Below are 19,389 nucleotides of genomic sequence, written 5' to 3' on the forward strand. Positions count from 1 at the left end.
CTCTTTATCATTCTCTTTCTAGGATCCTGCATCATCAGCTTCTTCTTCCCTCTAGGAGTTCAAATCTTCTTATTTCTTCCAGGATCTTGAACTTACCTTCTTTGGGTCTGGTTGTTCAACAATTATACCACTTCGGAGGGTGATGGCGCTAACATTCTCTATTGGATTCGGTTCAGTTTGTGATGGTAGCCTCCTTTGTGACTCTAATCTCCCCACGGCTTGAGTTAATTTGCTTATCTATTTGTCCATCTCAGTTCGAGTCTAGAATTTTTCCTGGGATAGTGCTAACCTCTCGACAATCGATTCTAATGATGACTTCTACGGTTGTTGCGGTGGTGGAGGTCTCGCTTGATAGCCTTGATTCGGTCTCGGGTTCTGGGCATAACTGAAGTTTGGATGATCCCTCCATCCTGGTTTGTATGTATTTTCGTAAGGATTATAAGCTATTTGGGGAGATCACGGGAAATTCCCGACTGCGTTGACTTGAGCTGCTGCGTCATCTTGAATCAGTGAACAACCGTCTGTTTGATAATCAGGTAATGTACATATTCCACATAATCGGTTTTGTCATGTCTTTCTTGCAACAAGAGAGTTTACGACTTCAGTTAACTTGTCAATTTTATTTTCTAAATAAGATGAACTTATCTCATGAACCCTTCGAGAAGGTTCATTGTTTGTGCGAAATTGTTGGGAATTTGTGGCCATCGTAGATATTAAGTCCCTAGCTTCTGTAGGAGTCATATTCACCAAGGCTCCACCGCTGGCTGCATCGATCATCTTCATTTCCAGTGGAGATAGTCCTTCGTAAAAGTATTAAAGGAGTGTTTGTTCGGTTAACCAATGTTGCGGGCAACTAGAACATAACTTCTTAAACCGCTCCCAGTAGTCGTAAAGTGACTCTCCATCAAGCTGTTTGATTCTGAGTATTCTTCTTCGTAGTTCACTTACTTTTGCCGCAGAGAGAAACCTGTCAAGAAAAAGACGAGTCATTTGAGCTCATGTAATAATAGAATTAGGAGGACTATAAAATAACCATTCCTTAGCCGAACCAGCTAAGGAAAAAGGAAAAGCTCTAAGTTTGATTTGGTCATCGGTTACTCCCTGTGGTGTCATGCTGGAGCATACCATGTGAAATTCCTTGAGATGTTTGTGTGGATCCTCGTTTGGCAATCCACGGAATGTAGGGAGGAGATGAATAAGGTCGGTTTTCAACTGGTATGGAGTTTCGCCTTGGGGAAAATCAATGCACATAGGTCCTTGTTCAGTGGGTGCCGCGGCTAACTCCCGAATAGTAGGTTCGGCCATCGGAATTGTATTAACTGAATTTGATTCTTCTTCTGGATTCGTTTGTTGTCTCATTCTTTCCGGAAGTGTCTGTGCGTGGAGTCTCCTAGCTTTAGCTTCAATCTCCGGGTTGTACTCCACTAATGTGCCCGGATTAGTCTTGGTCATAAATCAGAAACAAACAAAAATTAGTAACTTTGGCGAAGTCCCCGGCAAAGGCGCCAATTTGACAACTGTCGTTTCGATGTCAAAATATTTTCCTTCTTCTCGGATAATAAATAAAGGAAAATTCGTAGCGTTAGAAGTAGGTCGAATCCACAGGGACTTGGAAAATTCTTAATTTATGTTTGATTGGTCTATGTCAGACGTGAAAGATAGTAAAATGGGGGGGGTTTGGTAGAATGAGATTTAAGTAGTAATAAAAATGATTAAATAAATAAAATCAATTAAAGTAAAAAAATAAGAGAATAAAGGTTGTAAATAAATACGGTAAAAATAACCTCAAGCCTTGCTTTGACTCAATTTCCTTTAGATCATCGAATAAGATTTTCTCTTCGGGATTCACGTCGGTTACTTTTTCTACGAAGGCTATCTCCGTGACTCTATCTTGTATACCGAATACCCAAGACAATCTTTGATTCCGGCTTCGGGAATTGATTCTATCAACATCTATTGTCGTAGACCAATTATTGTTTAAGTTCGTAGCGACCGACTCGGATTGTTGCTTCTATAACCGTCAATTCCGATCTCAAATCCCTCTTGGCAAAGATATATCGCCAAGTGTGTTCCCAGGAAGTCGAATTGCTTTCTATAAGTCAAATCTTCCTCCCACACATTTAATCGCAACAACCTCTTGACCAAAGCCAATCTTTGATTTTAAAAACTGTTTTGATTTTGAAAAAGAATAAGCACAGAGATTGAGAGAGATTTCCGAAGATATTAGGGACCTGTTTCAATTCTCCCGTCGGAATTGAGTCATCGCGACAGCTCTCGGCTTATGAAAAGTTTAGCTAAGCATGACAAAAGTCATACTTAGCATATTAAAAACAAGTTTGAAAATAAAGAAAAATAAAAGAACTTGAAAAGGAAAAAGACAAAACTTTTATAAAAACTAGAGAGAAAAGAAGAATGTATTCTGAATAATGAGTTTAGGCTTATCCCAAGTGGGTATTTATAGCCTCTCAAAGTCTAAAGGATAAACAAAGAAAATAATTAAATAATACAAAAGATAATTTTTTTTAAAATTTAAATTCAAACTTAAACTAGTCTCCTAATGCCATTCTACTCGTTAATCTTCCAGAAGGCGTGCAGATGAAGTCTTCTAGAAACCGCCGCTGACTGGACCTTCTAGAAACTGTCATGTCAAATCGCGTAGTGCCCATGTCTCCAGCCGTGACCAAATAATAAAAAAATGCAGAATTCGCCCGTTTTATCACTAATTCTGGAAAGTAAGGACCTGCACGAAAATATACATAACACAACTAAATCAGCAACAATAACTCCACAAAATCGAAGAAATAACGAACAAAGATTAACGATTCTGAACACTCATTAATATGACATGGCATGCTCAGCTGATATAGTTTAAAAAATCATTAGGTATATTTCCTCGTTCGAAAATCTCCACACTTCATCTACTTTATCTAGAAGAATAATTATAACAAATTCACTCTTATTTTCATGTTCCGATTGAACCTTTTTCATTTTTGTTATTCTCAATAGAGGTTTTATTAAACATATGTGATATGTGGATCATTTGGCACCACTAAACAAAAATATTTATATTATATATATATATATATATATATTTGGCTTTTTTATATGCAATACATATATTATTTAAAAAATCCATAAATCAAAGAATATTAATCATTTAAACATATTAAATCTCATATATACTTATACAATGTATTAAAAATATTGTTACCTAAACTAAAATCAATAAATCATATATATTTAGTGTTAAAAGGTAAATATTTTTTAGGGTAAACTACACATTTAGTATTTAAATTATCAATTTTGGTCCATTTTTGTACCTAAACTTTTATTTTTTTCAAAATCATACATAACATTTTGTTTTAGTTTCATTTTAATACCTTGACGTTAAAAACTTAATGAATTTAGTATCTAAACTATCATTTTTGGCTCGTTTTAGTACCTAAACTTTTATTTTTCCCAAAAATTTAGCATTAAGTTTTAAACGAGGGTACTAAAATGAAATAAAAATCAAACTTTAGATATAATTTTGAAAAAAAATAAAAAATTTAGATATTAAAATAGACTGAAACTGATAGTTTAGGTATTAAATTCGTAATTTACCCTAATTGTTGTTGATGACATTTATCCATCATCAACCCGTCACCAACAATAAAGAAAATCATACTCGTCCAACCGTCGATTCGGACAAACTTAGACAACACACCTTTAACTTCCACTACGAATGAATTGTCAATTGCAATTTCCATGGAGAAGAAAATTGTGGTTCATATGTTAGAAAACTTGGTTTTTTTTATAAGAATGATTTTAGATATATCATATTTATATATAGAATACACGTGGTGTTATAATGCATGTCCCAAAAGATGTGGAGACTCTTATAACTTTTAATAACTGAAGAGTTCAATAAAATAACACTCTATAGTTAAAGGATTATTTTATAATTTTTAATAGCCGATGAACTTAATAAAATATTACCCTATAATCGGAATGATTTATGCACTTAACCCTTAAGTTAAAATTTACTAATAGATTAATTTAGGTCTCTTGGTAAAGAAGGAAGTGAAGCGACAAATAAAAGTAAGTAGTGGTAATTTGACCCCAAAAATCAAAGGTTTAACCACCTTCTGTTAACAAAATTCTGAGAAATGTCACCTTCAAGCTTGGAGCACAAGATTCAGTCAGTCGGCACTCGCAAGATTTCTCCGATATTAGGGACATAAATAACGGTCCGTTATCGAATTAGAATTCATTATATAATGATATTATATGATCATGATACCTATAATTAATATAATAACATTTGTTATTTCACTATCGTGATAAACACAACATAAATAAAAACACGAATCATAGTTTAAATCCAACAAACCACGCCATAGATTGACTTTTAACCATGCCAAAGCTCTCTTATTTTCTTCGGGAACTATACCTTTTGCGCGTTAAAAACTGTAAAGAGAAAACATTGCTTCTAGCGATTTCCATGTCCCCAGTTTTCGTTTTTCTCATGCGTGCAAGCTATTCTCTCAGTTGCCTCTTAACGGTTTAAGAATCGTCATTCATCAATCCATTCACCATATAATCCCATCACCCATTGCTTTCTTCTTCTCCAACACAAATCTTCTTTGTTTTCTGTTTAGGGTTTCTAGGGTTTTCTCCTTTTCTGGTTTTTTTTTTCGCTGAAAAAACGTTGAAAATTCTGTTCGAAAATCCTTTTCTTCTTCTTCTGGGTTTGTCTAGTTTGGATAAGTAGAGACCTAGTTCCGATCTAGAAGTTAAAGCAGCGTTTTTTTTTGTCATAAAAGACCCGACAAAGCTATGGGAAACCATACGAGCAAGAAAACAATTGAAACAATATCGTCATCGGCTACCAATGTTAGCAGTAGCTTGCATGGCACGACCGAATTAACTTCCTATGAAGCTACTTGCAGATTATACACGGAGCTGCGAACGTTAGACACGAACGTCCGAGCTCGAACGGATCATGTCATCGACGTACTCGCGGGCGTCGAGATCCGAGCACTTTCGTTCGATTCACTTCTAGAGGGTAAATTATGCATTTACTACTTGAATTATCAATTTTGATCATATTTATTATTCAAAGTTTTAATTTTTTAAAATCATATACAACATTTAGTTTTTGTTTCATTTTAGCATCTCGCCGTTAAAAACTTAACGACAATGCATTTTTATAGGTAAATTACATCATTCATCACTCAACTATCTTCGCACTTCTATTTTGGTATTAAAGTTTAAAATTTTCAATTTAACTACTCAACTTTCAAATTGCTATAATTTTAATCACTCTAATTTATTTTTTCAATAATTTATGTGACATGATATTTTTTTATTATTTTATTAATATAAAATTAAAAATTAAAATAAATTTTAAAGTTAGAGTGATTAAATTAGGAGTAATTAGAAAGTTAAGTAATTAAATTTAAAAAACTAAACTTTAGAAACCAAAATAAGAGTGAGAATATAGTTGAGTGATGAATGATGCAATTTACCCATAAAGAATGTGGCACGCATGCAAATCACACGTTAAGTTTTTAACGGCGGGTACTAAAATGAAAAAAAAATTTAACGTTAGGTATGATTTTGAAAAAAAATAAAAGTTTAGGTACTAAAACAAACAAAAACTGATAGTTTAGGTACTTCATATATAGTTTATCGTTTTATATTTGTTTTTTCTATTTGTTCGACCCTTGTTTCCGACCCGAAATTAAGTTCCAAGATAACAATGGACATGATAGGAGACTAGGAGTAGTCCTTTGCCACCACTATTTTGGAGTGTCTCCAGCTTTATAGGGCACCGACCCTAAGCTTTGGGGAGGGGGGGGGGGACCCCATATGTGCATGTGCAATTTCAGGTTTGGCTCAATAGGGTGGATACTTTTCCAAAACCTTACCTTTCTCACCATTCAATATTCGCTTTGTACTTCTACCATAGATTAAAGAATGATAAAGCATTTTTAGTCTCTATAGATTCGATGAACCAATAAAATGATTAGTACGTAATAGTTGAAAAAGTTAGGTAAATTACATGTTTAGTACTTAAATTATCAGTTTTGATCCGTTTTAGTACCTGAACTTTTAGGTTTTTTTTAAAACCGTACCTAAAGTTTAGTTTTTATTTCATTTTAGCACGCCGCTATTAAAAACTTTAGCTTTTGTTTCATTTTAATACCCCATTAAAAATTTAACGTTAATTTTTGAAAAGATTGAAAGTTAAGCTACTAAAACGGACCAAAACCGATAATTTTGATATTGAATGCGTAGTTTATCCAAGAAGTGATTAACTTGAATTTAAAATCAACAAGTCTAACGAGACGAGACATTAGAATTCTTAAACAAGGTTTAGAATTTGACTCTTGACGTTATGAACATAACAAAATGAATTGAAAAATTCATCCTTATAATAAATTTATATAATACACGATCCAGATTCAATAGTTTGAATACCGATAGTTATACCCAAACAAAATATGGATTTAGTTAAATAATGTGATGTTAATTTGAAATATGACATGGCATGCTCAGCTGATATAGTTTAAAAAATCATTAGGTATATTTCCTCGTTCGAAAATCTCCACATTTCATCTACTTTATCTAGAAGTATAATTATAACAAATTCACTCCTATTTTCATGTTCCGATTGAACCTTTTTCATTTTTGTTATTCTCAATAGAGTTTTTATTAAACATATGTGATATGTGGATCATTTGGCACCACTAAACAAAAATATTTATATTATATATATATATATATATTTGGCTTTTTTTATATGCAATACATATATTATTTAAAAAATTCATAAATCAAAGAATATTAATCATTTAACATATTAAATCTCATATCTTCTTATAAAATGTATTAAAAATATTGTTACCTAAACTAAAATCAATAAATCATATATATTTAGTGTTAAAAAATAAATATTTTTAGGGTAAACTACACATTTAGTATTTAAATTATCAATTTTGGTCCATTTCTGTACCTAAACTTTTCTTTTTTTTTCAAAATCATACATAACGTTTAGTTTTAGTTTTAGTCAGTCGGCACTCTCAAGATTTCTCCGATATTAGGGACATAAATAACGGTCCGTTATCGAATTAGAATTCATTATATAATGATATTATATGATCATGATACCTATAATTAATATAATAACATTTGTTATTTCACTATCGTGATAAACACAACATAAATAAAAACACGAATCATAGTTTAAATCCAACAAACCACGTCATAGATTGACTTTTAACCATGCCAAAGCTCTCTTATTTTCTTCGGGAACTATACCTTTTGCGCGTGAAAAATTGTAAAGAGAAAACATTGCTTCTAGCGATTTCCATGTCCCCAGTTTTCGTTTTTCTCATGCGTGCAAGCTATTCTCTCAGTTGCCTATAAATGGTTTAAGATTCTTCATTCATCAATCCATTCACCATATATTCCCATCACTCATTGCTTTCTTCTTCTCCAACACAAATCTTCTTTGTTTTCTGTTTAGGGTTTCTAGGGTTTCTGGTTTTTTTTTCTGGGTTTGTCTAGTTTGGTTAAGTAGAGACCTAGTTCCGATCTAGAAGCTAAAGCAGTGTTTATTTTGTCATAAAAGACCCGACAAAGCTATGGGAAATCATACGAGCAAGAAGACAATTGAAACATCTTCATCGGCTATCAATGTTAGCAGTAGCTTGCATGGCACGACCGAATTAACTTCCTATGAAGCTACTGGCAGATTAGACACGGAGCCACGTGTTGACGAAAACGGGTAAAGAAAACGAAAGAACACGAGAATTTTACGAGGTTCGGCAATGTGCTTACGTCCTCGGTGCCTAGGCGGCGCTAGAATTTTATTCAATGATATTTAGGTCTAGGTTACATCTCTATTTATAATAGAAAACCCTGATACATAATTACAAAATTAACCCTGTACCGTACCGCGGGGGCGCAGCCCCCGCACCCCCAACCCACATAATTCGTAACCCCACAACGAGACTTTTTATGAGCCATACATAACAAATCTCCACCTTGGCGAATATCATGCCCCTTGGAAACTTTAATGTGGGTTGGGTTACCTTGCTTCTTTAACAACTCGAAACATTCAACAAGTCCAAGCAATGCTTGAACTTGTCTGTCGTAACTGGCTTGGTGAACATATCAGCGGCATTCTCATCAGTATGTACTTTCTGAAACAAAACCTCTCCAGATGCAACCAACTCTCTGATCTTGTGGAACCTTACATCAATATGTTTAGTTCTAGCACGATACACCTGATTCTTAGCCAAGTGAATAGCACTTTGATTATCACAAAGCAACTGAACTCCACCTTGTTGAACACCCAACTCCTTCACTAAACCAGTAAGCCATAAAGCTTCTTTTGCAGCTTCAGCCGCTGCCATGTATTCAGCTTCAGTTGTAGATAGTGCCACGACAGATTGAACAGTAGACTTCCAGCAAATAGGCCCTCCACCAAGAGTAAACACATACCCTGTCGTAGATCTTCTATTATCCAAGTCACCTGCATAATCTGAATCCACATATCCTACAACCAAAGGATTATCCCGCTGACTCCCAAAAACAATTCCATGTCCCACAGTACCCTTTAAGTACCGAAAGATCCACTTGACTGCATCCCAATGTTGCTTACCAGGTTTAGACATGTACTTACAAACTTGACTAACAACATGAGCTAAATCAGGACGAGTACATACCATCGCATACATCAAGCAGCCAACAGCATTAGAATACAGAACCTTTGCCATATTTTCAGCTTCCTTATCTGTCTTAGGGCACTGTTCTGATGAGAGCTTAAAGTGATTCGCCAATGGAGTGCTAACTGGTTTCGCGCTGCTCATCGCAAACCTTTCTAGCATTTTCTCAACATAACCCCGTTGAGATAGCCGCAGTTTCCTTGAGTCTCTGTCCCTGTAAATTTCCATTCCAAGAATTTTCTTTGCAGCACCTAAATCTTTCATATCAAATTCCTGACTCAATAAAGTTTTCAAACCGATAACATCATCTATGTTCTTCGCAGCAATCAACATATCATCAACATACAGTAATAGAAAAATAAAAGAACCATCATCAAGGCTCTTAACATAGACACAACAATCATACTCACATCGGTTGTAGCCAATCTTGATCATATAGGAGTCAAACCGTTTATACCACTGTCTCGGAGACTGTTTTAACCCGTACAAAGATTTATTCAATCTGCAAACTAAATGCTCGTTTCCAGGTTGAGTGAAACCTTCAAGTTGCCGCATGTAGATCTGCTCCTCTAAATCACCATGCAAAAAAGCAGTTTTAACATCCATCTGCTCTAAATGCAAATCCCAACTAGCCACCAATGCAAGTACTGCTCGGATTGAAGTGTGCCTGACCACAGGAGAAAAGATTTCATCATAATCAACTCCTTTCTGCTGTGAAAAACCCTTCGCTACCAAACGAGCCTTGAACTTCTCCCCCTTTTTCTGTTACTGCTGGTTTCTTCTTATACACCCATTTGCAACCAATCGGCTTCTTACCCTCAGGAAGGGGAACTAACTCCCATGTGCGATTGTGATTCAAAGACTCCATCTCCTCAACCATGGCTGCCATCCACTTGTCGTTTTCCTGACTAGTAACGGCATCATGAAAAGTAACTGGATCATCACTGCTAACAGTAAGTGCAAAAGATACCAAGTCTTCAAAACCCAATCTGTTCGGAGGCTTTATATTCGTCCGTCTCACCCTGTCTCTGGCGAGACTATAATCCTGCAAATCATCCGTAGTGGAACCACCAGAAGTCGGTTGAGAAGTTTCTGGTTTCTCAACTGGAAACTGCTCGAAATCTACCACTGTCGTGTCTTGCTTCTGCTGCAACATAGACTGTTCATCAAAAACGACATCTCTACTAATCACAACTTTCTTCGCAACTGGATCCCAGAACTTGAATCCTTTGACACCTTTCTTGTAACCCAGAAAAATGCACTCCTTCGATTTTGCATCAAGTTTGGATCTCTCATCAGCAGGTACATGCACATAAGCAGGACAACCAAAAATCCGTAAGTTATCAAAACTAACATCATGACCAGTCCATACCTCTTCTGCAACTTTCCCAGCCAGCGATGCCCTTGGCGATCTGTTGATAAGGTAACACGCCATGTTAACAGCCTCAGCCCAGAAGTGTTTGGGAAGCCCCGCATTCAACCGCAAACATCTGGCTATTTCATTCAACGACCTGTTCATTCGTTCCGCAACACCATTCTGTTGTGGTGTCTTGCGCACTGTAAAATGCCTCTGAATCCCATGCTCCTTACAGAATTGTAGGAACTGTGAATCTGTGTACTCCATACCATTGTCAGACCGCAAACACTTGATTTTTCGTCCTGTTTGGTTTTCTACCTCAGCTTTCCACAGCTTGAACTTCTCAAAAACTTCAGATTTCTGTTTCAAAAAATACACCCAAACTTTCCGTGAAAAATCATCAATAAAAGTAACATAGTACCTAGATCCACCCAAAGACGATGTCGTGGAAGGCCCCCATACATCAGAATGCACATAATCAAGAATCCCTTGAGTTGTGTGCTTCGCAGTCTTGAAACGGACTTTAGTCTGTTTACCAAGAACACAATACTTGCAAAAATCGAGCTTACAGCTTTTGACACCATGCAACAAGTTTCTCTTGTGTAATTCTGCCATACCACGTTCACTAAGATGAGCAAGACGCATATGCCACAATTTTGTCGTATCATCACAGGACTCAACAGAGTGAACTCCACCTGCAACGGTACTCCCTAACAATCTGTAGATATTCCCTGCAGTCATCTTGCCTTTCATCACAGTCAATGCTCCTTTAACAATCCGAATGGTTTCCCTATCCTCGTCAGCCTTAGGGATAAAACCATTCTTGTGCAAAGTGCCCAAGGAAATCAAATTCTTCTTCAAGTCTGGGATATGTCGAACACCACTCAACGTCCGAACGGAGCCATCGTGCATCTTAATTCTGACATCACCAATACCAACAATATTGCAACATCGATCATCACCCAAATAAACCGAACCAGAATTAACCGGCCTGTATGTCGAAAACCATTCCCTATTTGGCGTGATGTGATAAGAACATCCAGAATCAAGAATCCAAGCATCCGTCAATTGTGTCGTTGAAATAGAAAGCATATCACCCTCACTGCAATCAGAAGTATCATCCTCGAACACGTTCACAGACTTGGATGAGCCATCACGCTTCTCATCCGTCTGCTTTTTCAACTTCGGACAGTCTCGCTTCATATGTCCCGCCTCCTTGCACTTGTAACAGTGAATCGTCTTCTTATCCCTGGATTTGGATCTGGAATTCCGCTTCCCGGACCCTGCCTTCTCTGGCTTCCGTCCACGATCTCGATTACCCTTGACATATAAGCTATCGGCTTGAGAGCTTTCCCCTGCATTCTGCTTCCGCTGGTTGTGAGCCAACAAGGCTGCAGTAATCTCCTCAACGTTGATAGTCTCTTTCCCATATGTAAGAGTAGTCACCATGTGTTCGTAAGAGGAAGGCAACGAACACAACAGAATCATCGCTCTGTCTTCATCCTCAATTTTCACATCAAGCCGAGCCAGATCAGAAACGATTTGATTGAAGACATTCACGTGTTGCGCCAAATCGTGATCGTCCTGCATCTTCAGCCCATACAGCCGCTGCTTCAGATACAGTTTTGTCGTTAAGGATTTGGACATAAACTGACTTTCCAACTTCCTCCAAATTTCGTCTGGAGACGATAGATGCATGACGTGATACATGACCTCGTCCGCCAAGCATAATCGTATGGTTCCTGCCGCTCGCTGCTGCAATTCTTCCCAATCTTCCTCATCCATCGACGCCGGCTTTGTAGGTCGCAAAGCCTTCAAGATCCCTTGCTGCGCCAATAGATCCTTCACCCTCGTTTGCCATAATCCGAAGTTACCCTGACCATCGAATTTCGCGACTTCGAATTTTGCTCCTGACCTCTGATACCAATTGTTGACGAAAACGGGTAAAGAAAACGAAAGAACACGAGAATTTTACGAGGTTCGGCAATGTGCTTACGTCCTCGGTGCCTAGGCGGCGCTAGAATTTTATTCAATGATATTTAGGTCTAGGTTACATCTCTATTTATAATAGAAAACCCTGGTACATAATTACAAAATTAACCCTGTACCGTACCGCGGGGGCTACGCCCCCGCACCCCCAACCCACATAATTCGTAACCCCACAACGAGACTTTTTATGAGCCATACATAACACCACGAACGTCCGAGCTCGAACGGATCATGTCATCGACGTACTCGCAGTCAGCGACGAGATCCGATCACTTTCGTTCGATTCGCATCTAGAGGTGACCGAATGCCTTTTGGAAATGAACCAAGAGGTCATCCGAGTTATCTTGGAATGCAAGAAAGACATATGGAAGAGCCTCGGATTGTTCGAGCTTGTCGAGGAATACTTTGAGAACAGCTTGAAGACACTCGATTTTTGTTCGTCGTTGGAGAAGTGTTTAAAACGCGCTCGCGATAGCCGGTTGCTTATCCTCGTCGCATTGCAACAATTCTACGAGGAAAACGAAACTGGCTGTCGTGACGATGAAGTTAAGTACGCTAGGACATTGGAAGAGTTAAAGAATTTCAAGGCGACCGGTGATCCGTTCACCGAGGAATTCTTTCGAGTATTTCAATCCGTTTATGGACAACAAATAACAATGTTTGAGAAATTACAGCTTCGGAAGAACAAGCTCAATAAGAAGCTTAAGTACATTCATGCATGGAGGAAGGTATCTAGTTTGATATTTGTCGCCACATTCGCCGTGGTTTTGATCTGTTCGATCGTGGCTGCAGCCATTGCTGCTCCACCGGTTGCAGCTATTATGGCAGCTGCAACCTCGATCCCGTTAGGTTCGATGGGGAAATGGATCGATTCCCTATGGAAAAACTACGAAAATGCTTTGAAAGGACAAAGAGATGTGATTAGCTCGATGCAAGTAGGAACTTATGTGGCCATTAAAGACTTGGATAACATTAGGGTTCTCGTCGATCGGCTCGAGATCGAGATCGAATCTATGTTGAAAATCGCGGATTTCGCGATACAAGAAGAAACTGTTAAAATCGGGGTGGACGAAATCAAGAAGAAACTGGAGAATTTTATGAAGAACGTGGAGGATTTGGGGCAACAAGCTGATATTTGTAGCCGAGACATTAGGAGAGCGAGGACTGTGGTACTTCAAAGGATCATAAAACGTCCCAACAACTCATAAAATTTCACTCAACCCTTCATTTCGATGCCGATAAGGTTGTCAAAAAATGACGAACGCCAACGATGACGATAATGAAAACGATTTTACTGATTGATTTCCAACGTTTCTGGTCTCATACGTGTTTGTTTTAGGTTAATGTTTTCTTTAAGACAACAATTTTATTTTGGTCATATATGATGTTTTCTTATTTATTTAGGAATTGTTCTTTTCTTCCATATAATTATTATAGCTTCACACTTTTATTATTGGTTTTGCTACACAATCGGGAATATGTTTCCGATAATTTGTCTAATAGAGTACACATAGATAATATACAAATTATCGGGTAAATACCATTAAAAAATTATCGTTTTAATAAGTATTTTTATTTAAAATAATCATTCTATCACTTTTGATTGTTAAATTTATTTTCTTTTGATAGTTTAAAGACTAAATTTAGCTCTTCATTAGGGCTAAATTAAAAAAAGAATAAATATTGAGGTTTTAATATGTTATTGTACATATTTCAATAGAGTAAAACACAAATGGTCATCGACTATAGTATGTTGCTTTGTTGAGTTTTTCGACTATTAACAATTACAAAATAGTCCACCAACTATGGGGCGGTGCTTTGTTGAATCCTCGATTGTTAAAAATTATAAAATCGTCACTAAATTATTCATATTTCAAATTTTTCATTTTCCGTTAAAAATGTATGATTGTCTGAGCTGAACGTTAACCTGCTGATTGGGATATGATAAAATCTGATCCCAGAATTTCAAGCGACTATACAACTCAAATGGTTATGGGATCAAATTTTATCATATCCAAATCAACAGGTTAAGATCTAGTTTATACAACCATACATTTTTAACGAAAAATGACGAGTTTAAAAAATATAAATAATCAAGTGACCATTTTATATCTTTTAATAATCGAGGGATTCAACAAAGCAACGTCCTATAGTGTTGAATTATTTTGTAGCTTTTGATAGTCGGAGAACTAAAGAAATAAACATCCTATAGTTGGGTGACTAGTTTTGTACTTTACCCAAAATTATAAAACATACCGCTTAGGATAAGCAAGCAGCGACGATCGTTATTACACGACCAAAAGGAAAAAACATATTTTAACTAACACATCCTATAAAAAAACAGACACTATCGTTCCCAAAAGTTCTTCAATGGAAACTCTGTTAAACCCATCAAAAACCCCAATACTCTTTGTACCCAAAACCCATCTCTTTAAACCTTATCTTCTCTATTCTACCTTTAATCCTCGACCCAATGTTTCCTTCAACAGGAGACCACTCACAGTCACCATAATTTGCAAAGTGAAAACCACTCCAGGTGGGAAGAACAACAATGCATCCAAGAAGATTATGTTGTCGGATTCTCCTCCGGAACTGAGCAATGAAGAAGACAAAACGAAGCCCAAGACTGGTGGCAAAGCTTGGAGGGTTATTACAAAGTTGCCCAAAAGAGTTTTGGCTGTTTTGTCGAACTTGTTAGATTTGTCTAGAAATTAAGTTGATAAGTTGGAAATTTCATCTTGGTTGGTGGCCAAACTTTGAACATATGAATTTCATATTTGGTGGATAACTTGTACACATTGAAAAATTCTTTGGTAGGTGGCCAAACTTTAAACATATTGTTCTTAAAACTCAACTATAAATAGGCCTAAGTATTTCCATTAGAAATCATCCCAAAAACAAGTTCTCTCTTCCTCTTGTATTCTTTATTCTCCCACTTTGGGAATTCTAAAGAATTCCATTTGTTGTAATATTGGCGATATAGTGAAGTTATCATCCGATGTGGTGCCCGAGGAGTAGACGACATTCTCATCGAAACTCGTAAATTTGGTGTGTTTTTTCCTTTATTGTTTTTATTCGGTTCTTTTCCATTGTGTTTCAATATTCAATAGTTTGACAGGTTTATTCGCTGTGGAACCTTTGGTGGTTTTAATCTTGACATTTTACGTCAATTTTAAAACTACGTTCGTGTGGGAAATAACCCGTTTTCCCCAACAATTGGTATCAGAGCTTCGGTTGAGGTTATCCTGGTGGTTCCGTTGCTGAAAAGATACAGTTCATGATATTTAATATTATTCGTTAGAATTAAAATGCCAAAATACGAATCAGTTGAGACATCAAGCTCTTCATCTGGACCGGTGAGGAGGGTGATGTCAAATGCAAATTTTTCGGTGGAGTTGTTTCGATGGATCCGGTCATTTTGGCATGTGGCAAGGCGAGGTGTTAGATGCTTTATTCCAACAAGGTCTAGACATCGCCATTGAGGAAGAAAAACCTGAATATATGGAGGAGAAAGAATGGGGAACAATCAATCGTTTGGCGTGCAGCACGATTTGATCTTGTCTTTCCAGGGAGCAGAAGTATGGCTACAAGAACGAGACTTCTGCAAGTAAGATGTGGAAAGCTTTGGAGGAAAAATTCCTGAAGAAAAGCTCTCAGAATCGTCTCCACATGAAGAAAATATTGTTCAGATTTGATTATCAACCAGGCACCAGTATGAATGAACACATCACTGCGTTCAATGAGCTAGTGGAAGACTTATTGGGCATGGATGAAACCTTCAAAGATGAAGATTTGGCTTTGATGTTTTTGTCATCTCTTCCAGATGAATTTGAGCACCTTAAGACAACGTTACGTCATGGTAAGGATAATGTTACCCTTAAAGATGTAACTGTTGCTTTGTATAGTTATGAACTCAGGAAGAAAACCAAGAAGGAGAGCAAGTACGAAGCAGCGGAGGCCATGGTGGCAAGAGTTCACTCGAAAAATCAAAAGCCAAAGTGGAGATGGAGATCAAAGTCGAAGTCGAGACTGGGAAAAGATGAATGTGCCTTTTGTCATGAGAAAGGCCATTGGAAGAAAGATTGTCCGAAGCTGAAGAAGAAAGGAAAATATGCTCCAGATACATGTGTTGCAGAGCATGATGCACATGACTCTGACATATCATTGGTTGCTTCATCAACAACATTCTATTCCGATGAGTGGATATTAGATTCGGGTTGCATCTATTATATGTCCCCTAATCGGGAGTGGTTCTCCGATTTAGTGGAACTAAATGCAGGAGTTGTTTAAATGGGCAATGACAATGCTTGTAAAACTGTTGGGATATGTTCAATTCGATTGAAGAATCAAGATGGATCAACCAGGGTTCTGACGGATGTCCGATACGTGCCCAGTTTGAAGAAAAATCTCATCTCGTTGGGAGCCTTGGAATCCAAAGGCAGTAGTCACTATGAGAGATGGAGTTTTAAAAGTCACATATGGCACACTTGTGATTATGAAGGGCATCAGGAAAAATAATTTGTATTACTACCAAGGTAGTACAATTATTGGAGCAGTTGCAGCAGCTTCCGGAGGTGATGATTTGGACGCAACCCAGTTGTGGCATATGCGGTTGGGACACGCTGGAGAGAAATCCTTGCAAATTCTGGCAAAAAAATGATTGTTGAAAGGTGCAAAGGCTTGCAAATTGAACTTTTGCGAGCATTGTGTTTTGGGAAAGCAGAAGAAAGTGAAGTTTGGCACCACTATACATAATATAAAAGGTATTGTAGATTATATTCACTCAGATGTATGGGGTCCTTCAAAGACATCGTCTTTGGGAGGAAACCATTATTTTGTAACTTTTGTAGATGACTTTTCTAGAAGAGTTTGGGTGTATCCGATGAAGTCTAAAGATGAAGTGCTTCAAATTTTCTTGAAATGGAAAAATATGATCGAGAACTAGACTGGTAGCAAGATCAAACGTCTTAGGACGGACAATGGAGGGGAATATAAAAGTGACCCATTCTTTGACGTTTGCCATAAGTATAGTATTGCTCGACACTTCACTGTTAGGCATACACCACAACAGAATGGTGTGGTAGAGCGTATGAATCGAATACTATTGGAGAAAGTTTGATGTATGTTGTCTAATACTGGGTTAGGCAAGGGATTTTGGGCTGAGGCTGTGACATATGCTGGCCATCTCATCAATCGTCTGTCGTCATCAGCGATAGGAGGAAAAACACCATTGGAGGTATGGTCTGGAAAACCTGCTACTGATTATGATTCCTTACATGTATTTGGATCCACTGCTTATTATCATGTGAAGGAATCCAAGCTTGATCCGAGAGCAAAGAAGGCTCTCTTTATGGGAATCACCCATTGAGTGAAGGGATTCCGCCTTTGGTGTTTAGACACCAAGAAGATAATTTGTAGCAGAGATGTTACCTTTGATGAATCTGCCCTAGTAAAGAAGGTAACAAGTGAAGCTGAGCATACTACAAAACAGGTGGAGTTTCAGCAGACGATGATCCCAGAAGTTGATGCAGCTGATTCTTCAACTTTAATAGAAGAATCAGAAGATGAAGAGGTTCAAACCCAAGAACCATTGGAGACACCAAAACCACTTGCAGTTACAAGGCCAAGGAGAGAAATTCGTAGACCTGCTCGATTTGTTGATATGGTGGCCTATTCTCTTACAGTTGTTGATGATGATATCCCTATCACTTACCAAGAAGCAATACAAATCTTGGAAAGTGATAAGTGGAAAAGTGCCATGGATAAAGAAATTCAATCTCTCCAAAAGAACAACACTTGGAAACTGACACAATTACCGAAAGGTAAAAGAGCCATTGGATGCAAGTGGGTATTTGTAAAGAAAGATGGATCTCATAGCAAGAAAGATGTTCGCTACAAGACACGGTTAGTAGATAAAGGTTACGCTCAAAATGAGGGAATCGACTATAATGAAATATTTTCCCCTGTTGTGAAGCATTCCTCCATTAGAATATTGTTGGCCTTGATAGCACAGTTGAATTTGGAGCTAGCTGAACTTGATGTAAAGACGGCTTTCTTGCACGGTGATTTAGATGAGGATATCTATATGACTCAGCCAGAAGGATACAAAGATGGTGGTTGTGAGAAATGGGTTTGTAAGGTGAACAAATCACTATATGGATTGAAGCAATCTCCGAGGCAGTGGTACAAGCGATTTGATAGCTTTATGAGGAGGCAAAAGTATACTAGAAGCAAATATGATCATTGTGTGTATTTGCAAAAGCTCAAAGATGGATCTTTCATTTATCTTCTCTTGTACGTTGACGATATGTTGATCACTTCGAAGAGTCAAAAGGAGATAGACAAATTAAAGGCTCAATTAAATCAAGAGTTTGAGATGAAAGATGTAGGTGAGGCCAAGAAGATTCTTGGTATGGAGATAAGCAGAGATAGACAGAGAGGGAAGCTTTGTTTAATACAGAAGCAGTATCTGAGAAAGGTATTACAATGTTTGGGCATGAATGAAAATACCAAACATGTAAGTATCCTATTGGCTTCTCATTTGAAACTTAGTTCTCAATTATCTCCTAAAACTAACGAAGAACGAGTATATATGGCAAAATTTCCATATGCTAATGCAGTTGGGAGCTTGATGTATGCAATGGTGTGTACGCGTCCTGACATTTCACAAGCAGTTGGAGTTGTGAGCAGGTACATGCATGATCCTGAAGAAGGTCATTGGCAAGCTGTGAAATGGATTCTACGGTATCTCCAACAAACAGTGGATGTTGGTTTAGTTTTTGAACATGATGAAACACTTTGTCAGTGTGTGGTTGGATATGCTGATTCCGATTATGTTGGTGATTTGGATAAGCGTCGATCAATGACTGGTATTTGTTTACTCTTGCTAAAGCCCCAGTAAGTTGGAAGTCTACATTGCAATCTACGGTGGCCTTGTCTACTACAGAGGCAGAATACATGGCAGTTTCAGAGGGCTGTAAAGGAAGCAATTTGGCTTAACGGGTTGATGGAAGACTTGGGAGTTGTTCAAAGTCACATTAGTCTCTATTGTGACAGTCAGAGCGCTATTCATTTAGCGAAAAATCAAGTCTATCATTCAAGGACTAAGCATATCGACGTGAGGTATCACTTTGTGCGGGAGCTCTTTGAAGAAGGAAAGATTCTACTTCAGAAAATTGCGACATCAGAAAATTGCGACATCAGAAAATCCTGCAGATATGATGACCAAGGTGGTAACAGTAATCAAGTTCAATCATTGTTTGAACTTGATTAACATCCTGAAAATATGAACACCTTCGGGTGTGTGGCGGTTGTGAGCGCAATTAG

The 19,389-nt window shown here is 37.5% G+C and overlaps 1 protein-coding gene across 1 annotated transcript; it reads left to right on the forward strand.

Moving 5' to 3' along the window:
* The first annotated feature begins 4,818 nt into the window (after positions 1-4,818).
* Positions 4,819-13,310, forward strand: LOC120171556 (UPF0496 protein At4g34320-like). The gene is made up of 2 exons (XM_039179239.1): positions 4,819-5,047; positions 12,283-13,310. Exons 1-2 carry the CDS (start codon positions 4,819-4,821, stop codon positions 13,269-13,271), a joined length of 1,218 nt encoding a protein of 405 aa, XP_039035170.1. The 3' UTR covers positions 13,272-13,310.
* Positions 13,311-19,389: the final 6,079 nt, after the last annotated feature.

The sequence above is a fragment of the Hibiscus syriacus genome, unplaced genomic scaffold (assembly GCF_006381635.1).
Source record: "Hibiscus syriacus cultivar Baekdansim isolate YM2019G1 unplaced genomic scaffold, ASM638163v2 tig00111834_pilon, whole genome shotgun sequence".
NCBI lineage: Eukaryota > Viridiplantae > Streptophyta > Magnoliopsida > Malvales > Malvaceae > Hibiscus > Hibiscus syriacus.

Coding starts and splice junctions, on each gene's coding strand:
- LOC120171556 (XM_039179239.1), top strand. CDS start 4,819: ATGGGAAACCATACGAGCAAGAAAACAATTGAAACAATATCGTCATCG. Junction 5,048..12,282: donor GTTCGATTCACTTCTAGAGG/GTAAATTATGCA, acceptor CGAACGTCCGAG/CTCGAACGGATCATGTCATC.